Here is a 25,318-nt window from a genome sequence, read left to right as displayed (position 1 = left end):
GGAGGATCCTGCTCCACGAAATCTACAGAGGCATCGGCATTCTCCCTCTGTTGATCTACAGAGTCGGTGTGCACAAGTAACATGGAGTTGGGGCAGATGAGGGCATCACGTGGTGACACCGTCAAAGAGGATCTCAGAGTCGGCAAAGGAGAAGACTGTTTCCCTTTGTTTGACTTCTTGGAGTCTTTCTGGTTGGCAGAGGAAGACTCAGATGTTGCTGGCCAGAGTGACATAGGAAGTCTTCGTGGGAGTATTTCTTCTGTCCTTTCCGGCCTGCCGGTTGTCTAGCAGGTGACTACCCCAGGAGGCGAATGTTTGGTGGCCTGTTGCACAGCTGTATGAGCTGACGAAGATTTCACAACATCAGTGCTGATTTTGAGGACACATGTATGTGTGGCCATGTCCTTCATCAGGCGAGATGTTACAAGAACAGTACTGTAAGTGCCAAACGGTAGGACGCAGGGTTTGCAGCTACCCAATAATTTTGAGCGACCGGATAAGGCACTTTTTCCTTTTCCCGGATCTGTTGGACAGCCCACTCTTCGAGATACACGGGACAATCTCGAAAGGAGGCGAAATGGTTGCCATTGCAGTTGATTCAGCAGGGAGGAGGAGGCAGAAAATCAGTGTCCTGAGCATCCCTACCAGAAGTTACACATTTGCCTGTGTGTCGACAAGACATTCAAGTGTGGTTGAAACGAAGACACCAGTAGCAGCACATTGGGTTTCGAATGTATGGTCAGGCTGCAATAACTTCATAGCCTGCTTTGATCTTTGTCAGAAGCACTATGCTTCCAAAGATGAGAAAGAGAGTGCATGTGGGAACTAATGATACACTACCTTTTTCATCATCTGATGGACAGCAATGACATCCTGATCAGAGGTATATTTCGATTTATGCTTCAGTCAGACCATCAAGTAGCCTAGCATAAACACCACCACAGGAAGAATACAGAGTTCTACATGCCTTGACATGAACAGGATAGTCATGGGAAAGCAAAGTGGCAAGCAGTAGTTGTCCTTGAGAATCAGAAGTAGTCCCCAAAAGCTAAGTAGTTGTAGTAGTAGTTGTGGTCTTCAGTCCTGAGACTGGTTTGATGCAGCTCTCCATGCTACTCTATCCTGTGCAAGCTGCTTCATCTCCCAGTACATACTGCAGCCTACATCCTTCTGAATCTGCTTAGTGTATTCATCTCTTTGTCTCCCTCTTTGATTTTTACCCTCCACGCTGCCCTCCAATACTAAATTGGTGATCCCTCGATGTCTCAGATCATGTCCTACCAACTGATCCCTTCTTCTAGTCAAGTTGTGCCACAAGCTCCTCTTCTCCCCAATTCTATTCAATACCTCATTAGTTATGTGATCTACCCATCTAATCTTCAGCATTCTTCTGTAGCACATTTCGAAAGCTTCTATTCTCTTCTTGTCTAAACTATTTATCGTCCATGTTTCACTTCCATACATGGCTACACTCCTTACAAATACTTTCTAAATCGACTTCTGACACTTAAATCTATACTCGATGTTAACAAATTTCTCTTCTTCAGAAACGCTTTCCTTGCCATTGCCAGTCTACATTTTATATCCTCTCTACTTCGACCATCATCAGTTATTTTGCTCCCCAAATAGCAAAACTCCTATACTACTTTAAGTGTCTCATTTCCTAATCTAATACCCTCAGCATCACCCGACTTAATTCGACTACATTCCATTATCCTTGTTTTGCTTTTGTTGATGTTCATCTTATATCCTTCCTTTCAAGACACTGTCCATTCCGTTCAACTGCTTTTCCAAGTCCTTTGCTCTCTCTGACAGAATTACAATGTCATCGGCGAACCTCAAAGTTTTTATTTCTTCTCCGTGGATTTTAATACCTACTCCGAATTTTTCTTTTGTTTCCTTTACTGCTTGCTCAATATACAGATTGAATAAGATCGGGGAGAGGCTACAACCCTGTCTCATTCCCTTCCCAACCACTGCTTCACTTTCATGCCCTTCAACTCTTATAACTGCCATCTGCTTTCTGTACAAGCCACATATGTCTGGAAAAACTACCAGCAACTTGTTGAGTGTCCCATGCAGTATTGTTGCTGTATTGCAATTCAAAGATGGATCAAAAGAATATTAATTAGGTGGATATAATGTTTTGTTTGGTCAGTGCAGCGCGCGCATGGGAGTGAGAGGGGCAGGGGATGAGGAGAGAAAAAATATTACTTGTAATACATGGTGGCATTTCAGAGCTATTAGCAACAAAATGAACATTCTGTTTAAAGTACTTGCTGTGAGGACAGACATTGTGAAAAAAATATAAATAGGAAAACACTGATATGATGATATACATTTATTTGATATAACTAATGCATTATGAGTGGGCACTGTGATGGCAATTTAGATTAAACATTTGACAAGGGAACTGAATAAATATAAAAAAAAAAAAATCACAAGTAACTAACCTGAAAACTGTGCCCTGGACTTCGATTGAGCAGAACAGTCAATATTTTTGTCTACTTAAATAATAGCAATAGTTTATTTTTTTGGTCTCACAAAAAATGTTTATAACTGCCTTGTACTTAAATTTACTGTCCCATTAATGATAGCCAATGAGTAACCATTCACAATCTCGTAAATAATTCAATGTCATCTTGTGACAACAACAATCTGACAGACAAGTGTAACATTGCTATGCAATGAAATCTGTTAATGTGATTTTTTTGTTGTTAATTTTTATCTCAAAAGATAATTTTGAGAATGACCACCAACACGTCGTTGTAAGCACTTTGAAATAAGCTTAGTTTGAAATGCAAATGTCAAGAAACTAATAAATGATAAACAAAATATCAAATTCTACTATGCAAACCATTTACTGTAACCAAGTTTTTCTATCAATAATACAAAACCTTTGGGGGAAAAAAAAAGCTTCCTGTATGGTAGTAATGGTGGACTATTCACACAGTCTTCAATGCAGACAAAATGATAGACAAACGAATATATTTAGAAATAAAGTTTATTTTGTACATACAATATTGTTTACTTTAAATTGAAAATGCATGATTAGATTCAATAAAAAAAATTTATTAAATTCATATCTGTGCATGTCGATGACATCTTTAATGGATGTGTGTCAATGTGAAAAGGGAATTTAAAATAGAGATCTGAACTTACTGCAGGTATGATGATGAAATGTTTGTCTGAATTCCACACTATGAACTGTCAAGAAAATATCAGAATACGTCATTAAAGCAGTATTTATAACAGTCAATCTGCAACACCTCAAACAGATTTTTTTTTACAATGTTGGCTCACTATATTACAGGAAGAATGACACTCTGGAAACAGTCTGTACTCTCTCTGAAAAAACGCATGATACGAGTACAGCTTCAGTAGTAATTGTAATTGCCCCATCCCTGGTTGTAACCTCCATACCCTGTTTGTGAGTATCCCCAGTTCTGATAGTTTGCATAATTTGGGTCACCAGACTGACTATATTGCTGGTTGTATGGAGGTTGGCTATAGGGCGTGGGCGGCTGCTGGGCAGGATATTGTCCCCCTTGATAGCTGCTGCTTGCAGCAGCACCTGTTGCTGTTGTTTGGGAATAGCCACCACTCTGTGCGTAACTAGACTGTGCGTACTGTCCTGTAGTCGTAGCTGCTACTGTCGTTCCTGCTGTAGTGGCCACCGCACCTGAGACTGCCTGGGAAGCTTGCTGTGAAGCCACCATTGCATCCCCTGTTTGGATCTTTGCCTTCTTTGCACTGTCACTGAAACATTAATATTTTACTTTAATTGCAAAAACTACTAACACACAATAGGCAACAGATAAGAAAGGTTAAAATAAAGTAACTATGAAGGAAAGGTGTAAATAATTTCTGTGCTGTATAATAAGTACAACAGTTTATGACACACTGAATGATGGTATGCACAACAACCCAACAAAATAGTAATCTTTACTTTTTTTCACTATACTGATTCACAGCTATAGATATGTGCCCATAAAATAACGTGAATATCCCTAAAGAGATGAAATAAAAACAGGGTAGATGGAAGTGAGACCATGTCAGGGGATGTAAATATCTGGAAAAACACAATGATGTAACATATAATGAGCCCAATATTATTGCAGGCTGACAAGAGGAAGAATATCATCAGTAGAATTTGAAATTAATTTGGTACAGACAATCCTTCAGTGAATCTTTTTTATCTACAAATGCAGGAGAATACTGCGTAGCATAATTAAAGATTAGTTTGTTAACAATCACGAACTGCTGCATGCCCAAAACACTTTCAAAATAAGAAACTTCCTGGCAGATTAAAACTGTGTGCTGGACCGAGACTCGAACTCGGGACCTTTGCCTTTTATGGGCAAGTGCTCTACCATCTGACCTACCAAAGCACGACTCACGACCCGTCCTCACAGCTTCAATGCCACCAGTACCTCATCTCCTACCTTCCAAACTTCACAGAAGCTCTTCTGCGAACCTAGCAGAGCTAGCACTCCTGGAAGAAAGGATACTGTGGAGCTCAAATGGTAGAGCACTTGACTGCGAAAGGCAAAGGTCCCGAGAGTGTCTCTGTCCGGCATACAGTTTTAATCTGTCAAGAAGTTTCTTATCAGCGCACGCTCCGCTGCAGAGTGAATTTTCATTCTGGAAACCTTTAAAATATCTCAATAGGAAGTCAAACCCATTAACATACAACCAAGTTAAATATTTTGTTCTTCAAACATATATTCTGTGCATGAAAGGCTACAGTGGAACTTCGTGGCAGATTAAAACTGTGTGCCAGACCCAGACTCAAAGTCTAGAGATTTGCCTTTCGCAAGGAAGTGCTCTACCGATTGAGCTACCCAAGCACGCCTCACGACCTGTCCTCACAGCTTTACTTCTTCCAGAACCTTGTCTCCTACCTTCCAAACTTCACAGCAGCACTCCACATTCTGAAAGACTGCATCATCCAAAATGTCAATTGCCCATAATATTTTAGATACTAGATCTTTTCCTATTAAAAAATACCAACTAGTACAGAAATGCAAAAATACTGCAAGTGAACATCTGGTTAGATTTTGTGCTTGGATCACATTTCCTTATATTTTTCTCTTTGCTCCATGAAGCCTGTCATTTATGACTAAGTTTGCACTTCCCATCAAATTCTTCCAAGTTGTTCTGAAAAAGACCTGTAAGAGCCTATCACGTTTTATAATTATCCACTATGAACATGAATCCCTTTGGAGTTGGATAATCAATTATACATACCAGGACAATAGTTGGTCAACATAAAACATCAGTTTTTCCCTATCATAAGACTTATAGGTGGGAACTGTTTATTAACACACGAGTAGCAGACAGAATTTTAAGCATGTGGAAACAATGTTAATACAAGTCAGTGTGAATAATCCAGCATCGCAAACGTTTTTCTGGATCCAATACCTGCCATAAGCAACTTTTTTTATTACAATGTTACAATTAATTTGTTGTTTACCAATTTTCATAACATAGTTCATCTAAGTAATGTTTTTCAACAATGCTTCATTTTTAGTAAATCTGCTTCCAAGATAATAAAATCTGTTAAATCTGCATGGGGTGGCGGGAAATTACAAAAAGGTTGTTTTATGGAGACACCTGACAGGGGGGAGAGGACGGGCAAGAGGAGGCACCTGTGGAAATTCTGAGAGGGACGCAAGACCTGTATAGTGTTCTACAAGAGATAAAATGATGAATCAAAAATTAAGAAATGATCCAGACTGCCCACAAATTAAAACTATTTTTAAACTGACATGAAACACATGAATTGAAATTAGGGTTTGCAAGAAACTAGTCTTCTCCCACTAAACTCTGATGATATATCTATTTATGATATATCATGATGATATATCTATTTGATCATATATCATGATGATATATCTATTTATTACCTCAAAAAGTAATATTTTCTATAGGCATCAATCCTCTTAATGCTGTTTGCTTCTAGGCTGTTCTCACATAGTCTGAGAGACTCTGCTTGTACAACTACAATTTGCTGCAGTCCACAAACACATCTTTACTAAAGTGATGTGCAGCTAACAAGATGGATGTCAGGAATATGTTGGGCAGAGAGAGTCAATGCGCCACATAATGCGCAACCAACATTTGACATTTTGTAAATTTTCTAAATCACGAACATTTCACATTATGCACTGAACATTTATTGCTGAATATCAAGTAAGTGCATATATTATGACTAAAGTCATCAAAGTGCTCAAGATTAGTAGGAACAAAGGAAACAACAAAATTATAAGAATAATCAAGAGCAATGGTGTTCCATGTGTATCAATTTGTGGAGATGGAAGAAGAAACAGAGTCCTCATGGGGAGCTTCCTTCAGTGTCACCAGCTGAGTATGTGTAGCATGGAGTGTGGGGAAAATAAGTGAACTAATTAGTGAGACTGCAAAGTATTCTCAATTCCTCTCTCTGGGAAAAGCACCATACATCTACACTGTTACATAAAAACTATTAATATCATTTGCTGTTCAGGTATAAGGACTAATTGCACCATCCTTGTGCAGCACATTTCTTGAGCAAGTGATCATGTGACAAACTACACTTGTGTGGCACCATATACATGTTGTGCTTTATTCTGGCACTGCTGCTAAATTCACAAGTATACAGTTCACTATTGGCCACATTTGTTTTCCCACTTTATTCTGTTATCAGTCCACCAATAGCTGTGTACATTTTAACAATAAATTCCTCCATGAAATTACTCTAAGTATTTGCACAGCAAACAAACACTGCCACAAGTTTCAAAACAAGTAACCAGTGCTGCACAAGGTATCAAACTAATATAGAAGTTAGTTTGTAGCTTCATATTTATTTGACTCACCTTTTGCCTTCTGCATCAGCAGATTTTTTCTTTCGATCTTTTGCCATCTTGAAGTACCTCTGGAACTCATCATGTGCTTTCTGAACACTGTAAAACAATGACATGACCATAATTAAGAACAGTAAATATAGACAAGTGAAGACAGTTGTGTATTGAAGTTTTTGCATTTAACTGGCAATACGTATGTACGCAGTAGTGACACCTAGTCAAAAGACTGCTTTGTTAGAAAGGATAGGATCAACACAAAAGTTTTCATACTGGAGAAAGCAACCAATTCATAACTGTATGAAAATTCATAGTACGAACACTTTAGGTTTGAGAAAAGTTTATTTTGGTGCAGTTGTCGTACCAAGAAAACTTTACAGACATAAAAAGTCGTTTCTATGCAAAACTTTTGTATCTTTTTATGATCACTTTGTTAGATGTGATCAACTTAGAAAGTTATACAATGAAAAGTCCAGGCTGCAATAGGAACAATATTACAAAAAGGATAGATTGCTAATCACTGTAAAGAGGACACAATGAGTAGCACGAAGGCATGATGAAAAGACTGTTACATATAAGCTTTTGTCCAAAGCCTCCTTCAGAAAAGAAAAAAGAAAAAAATAAAGAAAAAAAAAAACATTTTCACACAAGCAAGAACACCTTACACACACACACACACACACACACACACACACACACACACACACACACACACACACACACACACACACACACACACAATTACTATCTCTGGCCAGACTGCAGGAGAAACATGTCAAATGGGAGCATCAATCTGGGGCAGGGGCAGGATATGGCTGTCAGGCACGGCGGCAGAGGGGGAGGAAAATAGGGAGCAGAGGGGGAGGAAAATAGGGACCAGAAAAGAGACAAGCAAACAAGGGGAAAACACACACGTGTGCACCAGCAGAGAGCATGTACAATCAGGGTGAGTTGAAGCAAATTGTGAGGATGTGACATGACAGAGGGAGGGGAGCAGGGAGGAGGGGACTACGACGACAGTTGGGTGGAGGGTGCGAGGACATTGGGTTACTGTACGCTGATGCCAGGAATCTGTTGTAAGGATAACTCCCTTGTGCACAGTTCAGAATAGGGGATATTCGAGGGGAGGACATTGTAAACCGCCACAAAGCTTGTTTCTCCCACACAAGACCATCACAAAAATGGTGAAAAATATGAAATGGCAGACACTTTAAGGTAGACAACTATCATCTGGGAGCAAGTTCACAAAATTTCAAGGAACATAATCAAGGAATACAACTCTTACATTCCGCATCAGTAGAGCATGCAAACACAAGATTTCAGTAATTACAAAGCATACAGGGGCATTTAAGCAGCCATTCTTCCCACACTCCTTACACAAATGGAATGGTAAATACCCTGTGCCATACTCTTCATAGTGGCTTACAGATCATGGAAGTAGATGAAGTAGATTAGAGTGTGGGTAATACAGCCAACTGATACAAATTTGATGCATTTGTTTCTGTCCGATTCCCATTCATCAGCTTTTGTAACCTAACTCTCAATCTTCTTTCATGCAGTCATAGTACTGACTGATACTACAGACACAGCAAACACTTAACAGACAAGGCAATTAAAACACGAGTTTCTGAAATTCTCTAATTTCTGCTAAATACGTACTATTTTCCTCACTGTCAGTTCATGACGTACAAACAAATATTACGCAAGCAGCAAATTTTCATAAAAAAGTGACACTTTGTGGAAGTCTGTCTTTAAGTTTTGTTAGAAAGCATATAAATAACCAATTCAAACTATATTTTGACTCCATGAGTGTAAAGAAAATCAACTGTTATTCATCTCTAAACTTCAATTTGAGAGAAATCATTACCTGTCATCAGAGACAAAAATTTCAGTTTTAACCAGATTAACACCCATGTACAGGAGTGGTTCGGTAAGTCTGGTAAACTTCCATGAAAGAATGGAACATTTTTGTTGCGCCTTCATGGCTGGTAAGCTTGATTATTCCGAAGATTACATAGCGAATTTCAACAATGTACAGCAGACAGTTCACTGTTAAGAGCTATTTGAATTGGCGAGTGTGTCAACTGCGATTAAAAATGGAGACAGCGGAGTTTCATACCATTGCTAAACATTTTCATCTGAAGAGTTGGACAACCGCATAAATCAAAACAACTGGATGAAGCTCATGCAGACTCTGCACTATACCATTTACTTTGGGTCATCCATGTGAGATCACACCATTAAAATAATAACAATAATAATAAAAATTGTGGGATTGCTGAGACTGTAGGCATCTCAACCAAGTGAGTGCATTGTATCCTGCAACGGAGAATTGGCTATGAAGAAACTGTGAGAGGGATACGTGCTGCGATCTCTCAGTCAATCAAAAATGCATCTGGCATGACATTTCAACACTATGTCTGCTGATGTTTAATTGCAATCCGCACAAATTTTTGTGCTGATTTGTGACTGATGAGAAAACTGGGATCCATCATTACACACCAGAGTCAAAATGGCAGTCAAAACATTGGACAAAGGCTGGTGAAAGTGCAATGAAGAAGGCAAGGACCATATTGTCAGATGGTAATTTGATGGCCACTGATTTCTGGGGTTCCTAAGGAATAGTTCTCATAGACTATTTGCAAAAAGGTATAACTGTAACAGGCTCCTACTACGTGTCACTGTTGGATCTTTTGAAACTTGCGTTGGCTGGGAAGAGACCTGGTTTGACGCACGCACGCCCACACACACACACACACACACAAACAATAATAATAATAATGCTCTTTCACCATGATAATGCACCATCCCACCTATCAGCAATAACAATTCAGCAATAACAATGGCAAAAGTGCATATATTGGACTTTGAACGGGTTCTTCATCCACCCTATTCACCAGACATACCCCTAGTAGCCTCTTATTGTTCCCAAACTTAAAACTTTGGCTTACGAGGAAGGAACTTTCATCAAATGATGAAGTGATATTTGCAGTCACAACAAGTATTTTGCAGAGGATATTCCTCAAAGGCAACTGCCACGAAGTACGGAGAGTTGTTTATGAAACAAACATTATTTTCCTTGCTTTTTTACCAGACTTTTTAAACCAACCTCACAACTTCGTATCACAATCGTGCATAGGAATGGGAGCTCATTATATACAACAGACATACATATGGACAGGAGAACGGCTCTTTTTTCTACACAGCTTCATGCACACCAATCATCCAAAAATTCTTTCATTACTACTGATGATTATGACAACAACAACAACAACAACAACAATAATAACAATAACAATAACAGAATTACCCCACAACATCTTTTCCAAAATCTTCAAGAAATTCAACTTTACGCTGAGCAAACAGAACTTTCTGCTCAGGGTCGGCATCTCCACTGAGAAACTGATCTATAATTGCAATTATCTCTTCTTCATTCAATGGATTCTTCTGAAGCCCCATATCAATCAGCTGCAAGTAAAGGCGAGGGTTTTCCTGAAACAACAAGGTTCCATGAGAAGTTTTTTAATGCCATACTACTGATTAAACACAACTGCACAGCAACAATATTTCAAAACTTAACAAATATCAACAAAACTGATTAATTGCACCTTACTGTCTAAACACAGTACTATGTCTGCAAGATGTTTTGAAAATGATTACTACACTGAGTCCTACTGAGGCTGATTCTACCACCTTAATCCGACTCTACTGGCAATAACCTGGCAAAGTGATGACAAATCAACTTTCTGGATGTCACAGAATTTTAACAATGTATAATACTTTCCACACAACGAAATATCCAAAGATCGCTATCCACTAACTGCATGGTGAAGGAGAGTGGGCAGGTGACACAGAGGAGGCAGGGTGTAAGTAATAAATAGATTTTGACTGAATAAGACCCACAGGCTTCAAAGAGACAGTCCAAATTTTACCTAAACATGACCTTAACACCGCTTTTTTGGTACTGTCACAGGACGACGTTTCAACTTATTTATGCCACTCAGAGACTGTTGTACATGTGTCTTGAAAAGAGGGGTACAAGGTAAAAATAAAGGAAAGAAACTATGTGGTTTTTTTATGTATTAAATCTGGTGGTGTTAACAGAATCAGTTTAGGAAACTGAACACTGAAAAGATTAGACAAGTTTTGCTATTTGGGCAGCAAAATAACCAACAGCAGCCAAAGTAGAGAGGACATAACATGCAGACTGCCAATAAGGAGAAAGCACTTCTGAAAAAGAAAACTGTTGTTATTGAATCTAACTTTACAGTGATAGCAAGTCTTCTCTAAAATAGCAAGTCTTCTCTAAAGGTATTTGCAGTGTAGCTCTGCAAGAAAGTGACACATGGGACAAAACATTTGAGACAAGAAGAGAATAAAAGCTTTTGAAAAGTGGTGTTATACAAGAATGCTGGTGATTCGATCGCATAATAAATGAAGAGATACTGAATGGAATCAGTGACAAAAATCTCTAGCACAACTTGATTCAACCACTATCACACTACTGCTCGGTAATTTAATAAATTATACCATTTCACTATCACAATACTATCACGAATTTCAAAAAGCACAATGAATTACAAATTTATGATCATCTGAAAATAAGTGACTAAGTCATTAATGGAATTTGCACAAAGCATGCAGCACACATTCCCACTAATAACTAGAACTGCTCTGTGCACTTCTCACATTCCTGCTTCACTTAATATCAAGATGATTTCAGTTTTTTCAAGATATCAGCATATGAACACCACACACACACACACACACACACACACACACACACACACACACACACACACACACTTTAGAGAGTAATGGTGACCCTTCACCAAAAGGCAGCAGTGTTGAGTCGCCAACAAGCATACACAAAAATAAAGAAAACTTGCTAGCTTTTGAAGTAATTCTTTCTTGGGCTACTGCACGCGTGTGTGCACATGCTCATGCACTCTACACGATACCAGCCAGATGCACAACGCTAGTGCTGCATTTTGAGAAAGATAGGGTGGGTTGAAAAAGAGAGGGGGTGGGTGGCTAGGAGCTTTGAGAAAGGCAGCCAGTTTGTTGTAATGCACAAAGGACAGGTGGCAGGTACGTGGGCTATGCTTGTGATGCATAGGTGTTGGAGCCGCTCACACCGAAGGTGACGTGTGTCATGAAATGTGAGGGAGTGATAGGATAAAGGAAGGGAAACTGTTGGGTAGAGGGTGCGGGAAACAGTGGGTTAATGGAGATTGAGGCCAGGATGACAATGGGAGTGAAGGGTGTGTTGCAAGGATGTGTAGTCCACAGAAGCTGGTGGTGGAGGTAAGGATGTAAATGGAAGGGACCATCGAAATTTAGCACGTTATGCTCAGCTGCATATTGTGCCAGTGGGTGGTCAACTTTGTTGTTATCAACAGTTTGACAGTGGCCATTCATCCTGGTGAACAGCTGCTTGGTAGTCATAATGACATAAAAAGCTTGTTTGCAGTACAGTTGGTATATGACATGGCTGCTTTCACATGTACCCTGGCCTCTGACGGGGTAGGACATGCTGGGTGGGTAGATTGGGCAAATCTTACACCTGGGTCTTCCACACAGATATGATCCCTTGCAACATTTCCAAACCCTCATCAAGGGCTCATATCCCTGTGCAGGACTTGACCAATCCACCCACCCAATACTTCTTACTCCGCACTCTTCACAGGCAGGGCCATGTAGTATACCAACTCTGCTGCCAACACTACATAGCTTTTTGTGTCAGTACGACTACCAACCAGCTTTTAGCCAGGACGAACGGCCATCACCAAACTGTTGCCAAGAATGAAGTCTACCTGGTGACAAAAAATGCAGCTCAGGACAAAAGGCCCAGTTTCGATGGCTGCATCGCAACCCGGGCCATTGGGTTCCTTAACTCTTCCACCAGCTTCTCCAAACTATGCAAATGGGAGTTATCCTTGCAAGATATCCTTCACTCCTGTAACTGCCCTGACCTCAGTCTCTAGTAAATCACTGTCCCCATACCCTCTGCTTAACAGCTTCCCCTTCCCCTATCCTTTCACCCTCTTCCAATTCACATCCCCATGCCACCCTCACTTGGGCAGCTCCCTAACGGCTCCAATACCAGTGCATCACATGCCTAGCCTGTTCACCTGCCACCTCTCCCTCACACATCCCTTGCCAGCAAACAGGCTGCCTCCCTCTGAGCCACAAGCTGCCCCCACTGCCAGCCGCTCTTCCTATACCCCCGTTTTGTGTGCATGTGCATGGACGTGAACGCGTGCTGCCCCACCCCACCAGACAACCCCCACCACAACATAGTCCATCTAGCAGCACCGGCAAGTTCATTCTTTCTTTTTGAGTGTGCACATTGATGACTCAAGGCTTTTGCTTTGCAGTGAGTGGTTTCCCAACAAAATTGAATATAGAATCACCAAGGGAAGAGATGACAGAACTTCACTTTTCACAAATTTTCCCTTTTTCATTTCCATCTTCAGTCCAACAGTGTAATCAAGACCTCACCACACTGGCAAGTATTGCCACAAATACATGAGTGAAATATGTTCTGTAACAATTACCGCAATGTTACTGAATTGTCATTATTGATAAATATTAATACATAAAGTTTGATTTGTTCAATTTAAGACTTATGAAAGGCAGTTTGTTAGAATCAATTTTTGACATGTTAAACTGATGAAAACTGGTTGCATATTTATCAGTTTGTGGTACTATGTTGATACCAAGCCATCAGTGAGTGAGAGGATACAATTTTTGAGACAGCTGGAGCATTCATTCATTCATTCATTCATTCATTCAAGAGTCATGCTATGATATTTGAACACTGTGCTCCATAGCAGATTTACGATATTTCAGAATTTAAACATTATAATACATGATAGTGTTACCTTATCTTTCTCAACCGCCTTATTCAGGATCGAGATGGCTCTGTCTGTGTCCCCTAGTATCTGAAAAATGAAAACAGTTACATCAAACAAAACTCAAAACATTTCAACAATTCTTTGGATGTAACCAATGTGTGTGTGTGTTACAAATGATGAAACAGTGGCAGTCTGTTTCCCAAAGGGGGCATCTTACCTCGATGGTAAAGCGAATCAAAGTGAAGATGAGGGAATGCCTTTGCGCACTCGTCAAATGGCTGAAATAGGAATGCAGATTTAACAGTGTACCTTAGGAGTGTCAAGATGTTCTGGACTCAATATCCACCTGCATCCACTTTATGGTTTCATATTTAACTACCTTCTGCAAAGAAGCTGTGTACAGTACGGTGGATAAAGCAATATGTATATCTTACCTTCCACGAAAACCTTGCATACTTTATTGCCATATTGTTTGCAATGACTTTGCTTTTTGATGTGTTAATGTAGTGCTCGTACAGTTCAGCAACTTTATTTAAGTCATTCCGTCTCCTTTCCAAGTTTATGCGACGGTAAGCCACTTGCAGCATGTTTGGCACAAGTTTCTCCAGATTTGTCAATATTTCTGCTGCCTGGTCATAATTTTCTGAAAATTATGCCAGAATTATTAGCAATTTATTACTCCTACTTAGGAAACTTAAAACGACAACAAAGATGTTAACAAACCTAAATTACTAATGCATAATCAAACAATAGAATATCCAGGATTGGATAGTGACAAATTATAAAAAGGATGATTGCTACTCATGATACAGCGGAAATATTGAGTTGCAGGCAGGCACAAGAAAATGACTACTAAACACACAAGCTTTCAGCCAGAAGACCACCTCCTGAAATAGACATAACACACACACACACACACACACACACACACACACACACACACACACAGAGAGAGAGAGAGAGAGAGAGAGAGAGAGAGAGAGAGAGAGAGCTGCATTTGCATGAAAATTGTGTGTGTGTGTGCGCGTGTGTGTGTGCGCGCGTGTGCGTGTGCGTGTGCGTGTGCGTGTGCGTGTGCGTGTGCGTAGTATATATTTCAAAAGAACAACTTCTGGCCAAAAGCTTACATGTTCAATAGTCTTTTGTTGTTCCTATCTGCAACTCAACATCTCCACTATATGGTGAACAGCAATCTATTCTTTACTAATGCATAATACATCTATACAAGGGCGATGTACTTGAGGACAATATTATGGAAATGGAAGAGGATGTAGATGAAGACGAAATGGGAGATAAGATACTGCGTGAAGAGTTTGACAGAGCTCTGAAAGACCTGAGTCGAAACAAGGCCCCGGGAGTAGACAACATTCCATTTGAACTACTGATGGCCTCGAGAGAGCCAGTCATGACAAAACTCTACCATCTGGTGAGCACGATGTATGAGACAGGCGAAATACCCTCTGACTTCAAGAAGAATATAATAATTCCAATCCCAAAGAAAGCAGGTGTTGACAGATGCGAAAATTACCGAACTATCAGTTTAATAAGTCACAGCTGCAAAATACTAACGCGAATTCTTTACAGACGAATGGAAAAACTGGTAGAAGCCGACCTCGGGGAAGATCAGTTTGGATTCCGTAGAAATGTTGGAAAACGTGAGGCAATACTGACCTTACGACTTATCTTAGAAGAAAGATTAAGAAAAGGCAAACCTACGTTTCTAGCATTTGTAGACTTAGAGAAAGCTTTTGACAATGTTAACTGGAATACTCTCTTTCAAATTCTGAAGGTGGCAGGGGTGAAATACAGGGAGCGAAAGGCTATTTACAGTTTGTACAGAAAGCAGATGGCAGTTATAAGAGTCGAGGGACATGAAAGGGAAGCAGTGGTTGGGAAAGGAGTAAGACAGGGTTGTAGCCTCTCCCCGATGTTATTCAATCTGTATATTGAGCAAGCAGTAAAGGAAACAAAAGAAAAATTCGGAGTAGGTATTAAAATTCATGGAGAAGTAGTAAAAACTTTGAGGTTCGCCGATGACATTGTAATTCTGTCAGAGACAGCAAAGGACTTGGAAGAGCAGTTGAACGGAATGGACAGTGTCTTGAAAGGAGGATATAAGATGAACATCAACAAAAGCAAAACGAGGATAATGGAATGTAGTCAAATTAAGTCGGGCGATGCTGAGGGAATTAGATTAGGAAATGAGACACTTAAAGTAGTAAAGGAGTTTTGCTATTTAGGGAGTAAAATAACCGATGATGGTCGAAGTAGAGAGGATATAAAATGTAGACTGGCAATGGCAAGGAAAGCGTTTCTCAAGAAGAGGAATTTGTTAACATCGAGTATAGATTTAAGTGTCAGGAAGTCGTTTCTGAAAGTATTTGTATGGAGTGTAGCCATGTATGGAAGTGAAACATGGACGATAACTAGTTTGGACAAGAAGAGAATAGAAGCTTTCGAAATGTGGTGCTACAGAAGAATGCTGAAGATAAGGTGGGTAGATCACATAACTAATGAGGAGGTATTGAATAGGATTGGGGAGAAGAGAAGTTTGTGGCACAACTTGACTAGAAGAAGGGATCGGTTGGTAGGACATGTTTTGAGGCATCAAGGGATCACAAATTTAGCATTGGAGGGCAGTGTGGAGGGTAAAAATCGTAGAGGGAGACCAAGAGATGAATACACTAAGCAGATTCAGAAGGATGTAGGTTGCAGTAGATACTGGGAGATGAAGAAGCTTGCACAGGATAGAGTAGCATGGAGAGCTGCATCAAACCAGTCTCAGGACTGAAGACCACAACAACAACAATACATCTAATTTAACAATTAATAAATTTGCTACATTTCTATTCCAACTGTAGGACTACATGAAATAAGCTTATCTGTATGTTAACACTAAAAATTTAACGACATTCCAATTGGCTGTTTTGGAAGTTTGCATAACCGTTAAAGGCAATAGTTTTCCTGTTGAACTTTGAAATTTTGTGACTTTTTGCCTTTCAATACAGGCAGCGCCACATTTATTAATTGTGTTTATTTCTCACTGCACACATAGAAATGCAGCAGTGTATTTTGCCTACTTAATGTTTCTTTAAACACCTATGCTGCATGAATATAGTAGATGCCTAGTTGTTTTACATGTGATGCTACAATTAATGTCATAGCTTCTAACCCAATTATTACAAACCACTATCCTAAATTGCTTGATAGTGTAAGTCACAATACAGAAATTTAAACTAGCTCATACGTTTCAAACATCTACAACATGGCTCAAAGTGGAAGTCCAAAAGTAGGGAATTTGCAGATAAGCTCAATTCTGCCACCATGCACACAATACAAACAGCTAGCAATATCCAGAGGTAGTCATGACTTAGTAGCAGGTGACAAGAGAGGAAATATCAGTTTTCATGTTTTTCGTTATAACCTATAGTGTGAAGTGGCAGCACAAATCTTGGTTGTGTATTTGAAGTGGCGATACCTATGAGTGATATAGAATCATGCCAAGTTTCTAAACAAAAAGTCTGACCATTCCCTAGTGAGAACAAGTACAACAATGTTTAATTACTTAGGGGAGAGACAGAGGCAAAGACAAAGGATGATAACCAGATTTAAGCTACAATTCAATTCATTATTACAAATCATCTAGTTTTGATCCTGTTGATGCTAAAAAGTTATCATTAATCTGCAGAAAAATGATGAATTATACTTTCCTGTGTTAGTATCACTACAATCTCCCCCCGTCTATTACCATGCTGCCTGAACTAAAAACAGAACCATTGGTAATGCAGTACACGCCTGAGCACCACACAAGGCAACTGCATGGTGACAGCTCTAGTGATTGTACATAGAAGCATTCCAGTGCGATGACTCGTATACAAGTCATCGTACACCAATGGGTTAACAGACCAATGCCTAGTACAGCACTACAGTGCTACCTTTGCACTGACAACTGCTTTACATTTTCTAATTCAGGGAAACTACACAGAATCTGCACCTGGGTGAGAGAGGTTAACAGTTCACAGAGGCAGCAACATTACCTTATGTTTACCTTGAAATTTAACCTTTTAACAATGTACAAAATAAAACACTGCTGCATCCACATAAAGTGGATATGAAATCTTTCAGATATAAATTGTTTTCAGTGAATTAAAAAGTAATAAACACGAAAAGGAATTTTATGTACTCTTACATTTGTTACACACTGCTCAGAAAATATACAATAAGCAGACGCACAGATGCTGTACTGATGTTACTCGTTAAGTGACAGTGTCTTCAAATTTAAGAATTCAAGGGTTGTAACTGAAAAGAAAATTTTGCATCTATTTTGATGTTTCCAACTAGTTTGTGAAAGTAATATTGGACCATTAGAAGAATATAAAACTCACAACAAATGCATAGCAAAGCACTCCATTAAACAATGACCTGGTGAGAGCCAGGCAAGCAATTCATTACCCATAACAACCACCATTTGCCATGGCTACTCAGCACAAAAGGCTTTTATGTTAGCACCTTTAGACCTTAAACATATAACTGACCTTCATAAAGCAGATTTCAAAATAGTAAAGTTGTCACTCAGATGTATAAAAGTGATACAAAAAATGCCTGCACAGAAATGGGATTTGCTGAAGAACTGCGCTATCTAAAAAAATGTAGTGATAACAAAATGTATGACAATGTTTTATCCATTTAACAGCATCAAGTGTTCGGAAGTCTATTTTCAAATAATTACTGAAGATTACTTGGCATGTGGCTGACTTAATATTATAGTGATTGTACAAAATGGACCGAAGATGTAATATTACATCGCACTAGTTACTACAATTTTCTGTAGCGTTTATGAGATATATGACTCCCAGAAACATCTGTGCCGTCTAGAGATTTTTTACTGTTTTCTACTGTGCCCACTTGGTGGCAGCAGTTGCATCACTGGAACAATTCTTCATTACTGAGACCTTTGTTATTGTAGCTTTCTTTGTAGGCAATAGCTGACATTAGACTTCTCTCTGCTTCACGCATTTGGTTTGGTTTGGTGTTCGACGTGTGCAGTGAACAGGAGAAATGTTGATAAAGTATTTGACAATAATTCAGATTACATGTCATCTGAAAATAGTTGTATGAATGATTCACCCACAGGCATTTTTTTTTAAAAAAAGGGAAGACAGAGAAAGTACATCTCACATGGACAGAAAGTACATTCTCATGAGCACAGCAATGTAACGTCATCAAACCATCTGTTCTTGCTTCAAGTTTTATCACACTGTACTCCAATATGAATACTAAATTTAACTTTGATTTTGTGTGAGAGGTCTAATTTGTACGTAAAAAATTTCAATAGAAGGACTGCATGTTTGCTAACATTTAAATACTCCAATTATTCTGCAATTTTGTTCTGTTAAAAATGCTACTGTATAAGTTTCACCAACTATACCAAAATTAGTGTGTTTAAAGTAAAAACAAACCTTTAAGTTTTAAAATTCCAACAACAGTTTTTTTTAAATATCACAGACTTTAGCCAGTCCACAGATAATGATAGCTACCTATGAGACAAGCACTCAAAAAGATAAATAAAGACTGTTAGGGCGATGATAGCTTTTTTACAATCTTGGCAGCTACTCTACTGTCATTAATCACACCTGTCAGTAAAGAATGAGGACGTTCATACTGGATGAATGGTACTGCTCAATGGCTCATGAAAAATAAACTGATCATAGACCTAAAAAAAGATATAGTGTGTGTGTGTGTGTGTGTGTGTGTGTGTGTGTGTGTGTGTGTGTGTGTGTGTAGGGTTGAGAATGTTCGAAATTGAGGATGAGAGAGAAGTTGATCATCTGTTTTGTGCATGAAAGTGGGAAAGCAGTGCACTAGTTACAGAATGAAATTTAAATTCAAGTTATCAGCTATGCAAAGGAACACAGGAAAGCAGGAAGCTGGATGCAGATTTCACACTGATTTTTAAAAAACATTCATTAGTGGTGTGCAAGTGATGAGAAACTCAAAACAGTTCAAAAAATTGGTGTACATTTCAAGAGTTTAACTGCACATGTGCAGATGTGAAAAAAAGACCTGCTTAATCTGTAGTTCAAAACAGAAAAGGATTCAAATTGAAGGCTACAAAACAGCATGTGAAAGAAACATTTTGTCAACAAAATTTTATATTAGCCACCTATATCACAAAATTTATCTACACCCCAAAAGGAGGATGCAGACCAAACGTCAGTCTATTCTGATGTGTCAAACAGCACTACAGTAAATAATGTAGTGGAACATAGTGCGCAAATGTGTACATGTAGTGTGGAAATGCAGTAGTGCATAGTGATGTGAAGCATTATGGCTGACTGATGAAAACTGCCATTGTATGTGGTTTTTAATCAGAAAACACTCTCTGCGAGAGGAAGCTTCCCAGCTGGTATTACTGTAAGAGCTCATGGTGGTGGGTGGATGATAGAGGAACTGGTTCTAGACTGGATTTCAGCAGTGTAGAATAAGTGATCAAGAGCTCTTCTTCACTCAGAATCAATGCTTCTGTTGGCTAGTTTTCGCACAAACACTGGCAATCGAGTGAAACAAAAACTGAAAAAAGGTAACTGTGATACATGATTATTCCTGATGGCATGGTAAGTGATGTGAATTGTTTAGGAATGTGTATGTGTGTCTCAATCATCCATTCAAAGCTAGCATAAAACAAGTCTATAGAAATAACATCAGGAACAAAGCAGCTTTGAAACCATGAGGCTGTTTGCAATGCTTGTCTTTGTCAGCAGTGTGCCGTTGGCTCTTGGTCGCTTGGCAGTACCTAGAATTTCCAATAATCTTTATGGAATTGAAGATTATATTCTTTGTGATAGTGACTTAGCAGCATTTTGAATAATCTAGTGAGGGTGAAGAATGAGATGCTGGTGATGCTGAGATGATGGGAAGCAATTTTAGTTAACACTGCCACAAGGGTAACCAAGCATTCAGCTTCAATCATTGATCATGTCCTAACTGACATGGAGAAAAGAAACTGTGAAATTGTTGTAGATAACCTTGGACTTTCAGACCATTTCTGTCAGATCTTAAAATTACACATCCCTAGAGAAAACAAAACTAAACTACTCACATATAGAAGAGTTTTTTCTAAATCAAAAAGATCAGAATTTGCCACGCAAATTAACAAAGAAACCTGGAATGAAGTCTACACGGAGGCTAGTACAGATAAAAAGTTTGTGAAGTTTCTATCAATATTTAAATTTAGATTCAAAGAAATGTTCCCGAAAGTACTTAAAGAGTCATCAAACCTCTAAACAGAACCAACTGGGTGACCAGTGGGATAAGGAAATCCTTCCTCACCCTCAAGCACCTCAGTAACAAAAAACCCAAATGATCATGCATCTCAAGAATACTACCCACCTACAAAAGAATATATAGAAAAGTGCTACGAACAGCAAAGAAGTCCCATAATGATAAAATTATAGATAAAGCAGAAAACAAGATAAAAGCAGCTTGGAATGTCACCAAACTGGAGACAAAACAGGAAAACATCCTCTTACATCACAACGGTATTATAATACGAAAACATCCTCTTACATCACAACGGTATTGTAATACAAGAGCCTAAAAAAGTAGCAAAGTTTTCCAATCAAACTACAACAAAAATTTGACAGAAAACAGCATGTACAATCATTAAATTATGTTCCAAACACAATGATGCTGCAACCCACCACCACAGAAGAAATAACCAGCATTGTTCGGAACCTGAAAAATAAAACTGCAACAGGTATAGATGAAGTGCCTATGTGCCTGCTTAAGGACTGTATACAAAGTCTCAAAGAGCCTTTAGCACACACAAATGAATCATTGATCACAGGTAACTTCCCAGATGCACTAAAATATGCAAAGGTTTTGCCCATATTTAAGAAAGGTGACCCAGAAAATATAGAAAGCTACAGACTATATCTTTACTGTCATCCTTTTCAAAAGTAATAAAAACCATGATGAAAAACAGACTAATGGAATATCTAACAAAGTACAACCTTCTGTGCAAAGAGCAGTTTGGTTTCAGGCCTAACAAAAGTACACAGACAGCTATAGCTCAATTTACAAACATTGTTCTTTAAGAACTAGATAAAGGGAACCAAGTAACAGGCATCTTCCTAGGCTTCACCAAAGTTTTGATACAGTAGACCACACAATCCTGCTAAACAAACTGGATGCACTCGGCATAAGAGGAGTAGCAAACAGATGGTTTCACTCATACCTGAAAAACAGGGTGCAACAGATAAAAATCTCTCAAACTAACAATCACACTATAAAATACATCTCCGATTCAGAGTATATTAACATTGGAGCCCTCAAGGAAGTGTGTTGGGTCCAATACTCTTTCTGGTATATATCAACGATTTACCAAAGTGTTAAACTTGGTGAAATGGTACTGTTTGCCGACGACAGTAACATCCTACTCACTGGTGCATCACAAAGCATACTAAACAATATTGCTGAAGAAACACTTGAGCAAGTGTGCAACTGGATAGATAAGAAACTTATTTTAAACATAAACAAAACCAACAGTATCAGCTTCCACACCAATAAAAAATCCAATGGTAACTCTATAAAAGGGAAATATGAAATATAGAATGTGTCTCAAAAACAAAATTTCTGGGGATGCATACTGACACTCGACTAAAATGGACTGAACATATTAATGCCCTTCGAAAGCAAATAGCATCAGAATGCTGTGCCCTTAGAATAATAAAATCGGTGTGTAGTAACGCATCCACCAGAGCAACTTACTTTGCATATGTGCACTCAATCATTTGTTATGGAATAATCTTTTGGGGAACAAATACTCAGAATATTCAAATGATCTTCACACTACAAAAAAGAGCCATACAAATTATGACAAATCGTAACAAGAGAATGCACTGCACCAAGTTGTTTTAATCTATGAGAATCTTGACTGTTCCCTGTGAATGTGTTTTTCTAACAGTGATTCACATAAAGAAAAACATCAATCAGTACCCAACAAACAGTTCCCTACACAAACACGAAACCAGATCAAGTCACCACCTACATCTGAGCAGAAAAAACAAAACAAAAACACAGAGTAGTATACTATACAATGGACTTAAACTATTCAACAAACTTACACAGAATATAAAAGACAGAAGCGAAATACATGCCTTCAGACATAGCCTAAAAAGTTATTTGTTAGAAAAGTGTTTTTATTCTGTCAAAGGTTACCTGGAAAGTAGGTAAAATTTTGTCGACAATGTGACTGATTAAGTACTGTAACTAGGAGCTTTCTTTGGTATGTTCAATAACAGAGTGGTACATGATGTATAATCATGAAACACAGTAAGACAAATAACTGAAGTTTATATTTAGGAAATGCAAGTGTACTTTTATATACCCTTGTGTCTGTATCATATATGTATTTGTTGACAACATCCATACAATCTATAATGTCTATGGATGGATAGAAAAAATTAATAAATAAAGATTTGGGAAGGTGCACACAAGATGGCAAAGTTTTTGGGAAACAAAGTTGTTTTTCTTTATTCAAGAACAGCTACTGTATTTGTGAACAAGATATAAGTTTTTCTGCTATTTGCTTGCTAACCTTTTGATGTTTTATAAAAGTAACTGCAGTAACCTGAAATAGTATTTCTTTCAACCCACAAGATACATGTACATATCATTCTGAAACTACTGATTTATGATCTGCGGGGGAAATCAAACTACAGAAGGCTACTGGCTGACCATTGTCTCCCTGTGAAACTGAAAGCCATTGTCCGCAAGAGGTGTGTGTATTATAAATAGCCATGCCAAGGCCATTAACCATCAGAGCTCTTCTTTCACTGGATGAAGTAATAGTGTCCGATAGGTTACCATTGCAAATGTTCTACTGAACACCAAAAGCATACTGTGATATTCAAACAACCTAAAATTATTTTGACAATAGTCCCCCTTGAATTCAGGGTGGCACTCAGCCAACCAACCAATGACTTTGAATATTTTCATCTTTTTAGAACCCTTGGTAAAATAAGCTGTCCAAAGTAAGCATCTTTCCTCTACTTGATGTTTACCTTCACTCAATCATTCAATCATTTCTTCAAGTTTTGAAACAAAAAGTAATCATTGGGCACCAAAGCTAGTGGACGTGAGAAGACTTCAAAGAAAAGTATTGCCGAGAGAGAGAGAGAGAGAGAGAGAGAGAGAGAGAGAGAGAGAGAGAGAGAGAGAGAGAGAGAGAGTCCTAATGGGACACTGATCACAAACAAACAAGGATAGCACAAAAAGTTAAAATGTTCGAGTTACAGTAGAGCATAACAAAGATGATTAAAGCCTGAACTGGTTCATTCTTTAATACTGATGTGAACTACCATACAAAAGCCTACTTACAAAGTTTCAAAAACCAGTATTAAATGAGGAATCTGACAATATAGTAACCCCACACCCCAATACATTCATTCACTCCTGTGGGAACAGCAAACACAAGATAAGTCTAATTACAGCACACACAGAGACATTTAAACAGTCATTATTTCCACATTCAATACACTAAAGGAATCGGAAAAATGCAAATACATCATACAATGTAAAGTTCCATCTGCTGTGCACTCCACAGTGGTTTGTAGAGTATGGATGTGGACGCACAAGTGACAGCAAATTATTGTGATGGAAGAGAACTTCGAAGTAAGATATCAATTCTTAATGGAATCCAAACTATATTAAACTCTAACATTCTCCATTGAGGGTTCTGCACATGTGGAGATAATTTAAGCAATATATCATGATAACCCCAGGAAACAGCTATGTCAATTCAATTCTGGTTGCTGGAAAGTCTAGATTCCCAAAGCTGTCTAAAATTTACTGGATATGACCTACTGACTTCTTTGCAAAGACACCTTCTCTGTTAACTATCTCCGTGTGCAACATTATTAAGTTTTACTGCAACTTTACAGCATTGCTGGGCACTTTACCTTCAATGGAAGTACAATTATAGTTCATCAATTTCACAGCTCACTATTTAGCATTTAAAATGATCAGGAAGAATATAGTCATGTTTATAGTGTCGATAAATCCCTTTAAGGAGAGCAATATTCATGGCCTCTCTTTCTTTCTTCTTGTCTTCTGCACAATTTTCTCTTTTTATCTTTGGGTGTTTGCTCAAGTTTATGTTTTCTTTTATTCTCTCTGTATTTTTACTGTTTGTCATGTCTAAAGCGGTTTCTTGATGTCTTCCACAATTCCTTAACCCTGCTGGTTTTCAGTGTACTATAGTCCAATCCACAAACAATGGCAATTCGTGCAGCTCGAGACATGGACAGGGATTGCATTGTTGCCAGCTCCAAGTGACAGTTGCAATAAGCTCACTGATGTGCTCTGCGCTTGAAAAAAAGCGTGCGCACCACAAATGTTTATCTGTCACTTGCGTGTGCAGAACTTGACACTTATCACTATCAGCCATGACAATTCACAACAAATGGAATAAAATCACTGAATAGCTCACTACAATCACATTTAATGCTTACATTGGCTACGACATTCACAACAAAGCACTGAGAACACTACTGAACACTGATTGGTTGTCTGAGAGCGTATGACGTGGACGCATACAACAAGCTTACACTCAAC

The 25,318-nt window shown here is 38.6% G+C and overlaps 1 protein-coding gene across 1 annotated transcript in view; it reads right to left on the bottom strand.

The window, feature by feature from the left end:
- Positions 1 to 2,326: 2,326 nt before the first annotated feature.
- The window catches only part of LOC126165771 (pre-mRNA-processing factor 39-like), a 94,398-nt gene continuing 71,406 nt past the window's right edge, over positions 2,327 to 25,318 (bottom strand). The window contains exons 14-18 of the mRNA XM_049920347.1: positions 14,137 to 14,345; positions 13,730 to 13,789; positions 10,153 to 10,334; positions 6,858 to 6,944; positions 2,327 to 3,759 (exon numbers count right to left, since the gene is read on the bottom strand). Coding sequence (XP_049776304.1) covers positions 3,378 to 3,759; positions 6,858 to 6,944; positions 10,153 to 10,334; positions 13,730 to 13,789; positions 14,137 to 14,345 — 920 coding nt within the window. The 3' untranslated portion in view covers positions 2,327 to 3,377. The remainder of the gene's footprint in view (positions 3,760 to 6,857; positions 6,945 to 10,152; positions 10,335 to 13,729; positions 13,790 to 14,136; positions 14,346 to 25,318) is intronic.

This window comes from Schistocerca cancellata, chromosome 1 (genome assembly GCF_023864275.1).
Source record: "Schistocerca cancellata isolate TAMUIC-IGC-003103 chromosome 1, iqSchCanc2.1, whole genome shotgun sequence".
NCBI classification, from domain to species: Eukaryota; Metazoa; Arthropoda; class Insecta; order Orthoptera; family Acrididae; genus Schistocerca; species Schistocerca cancellata.
The sequence above is the reverse complement of the archived record's forward strand: the minus strand, read 5'-3'. Positions and strand labels throughout refer to the sequence as shown.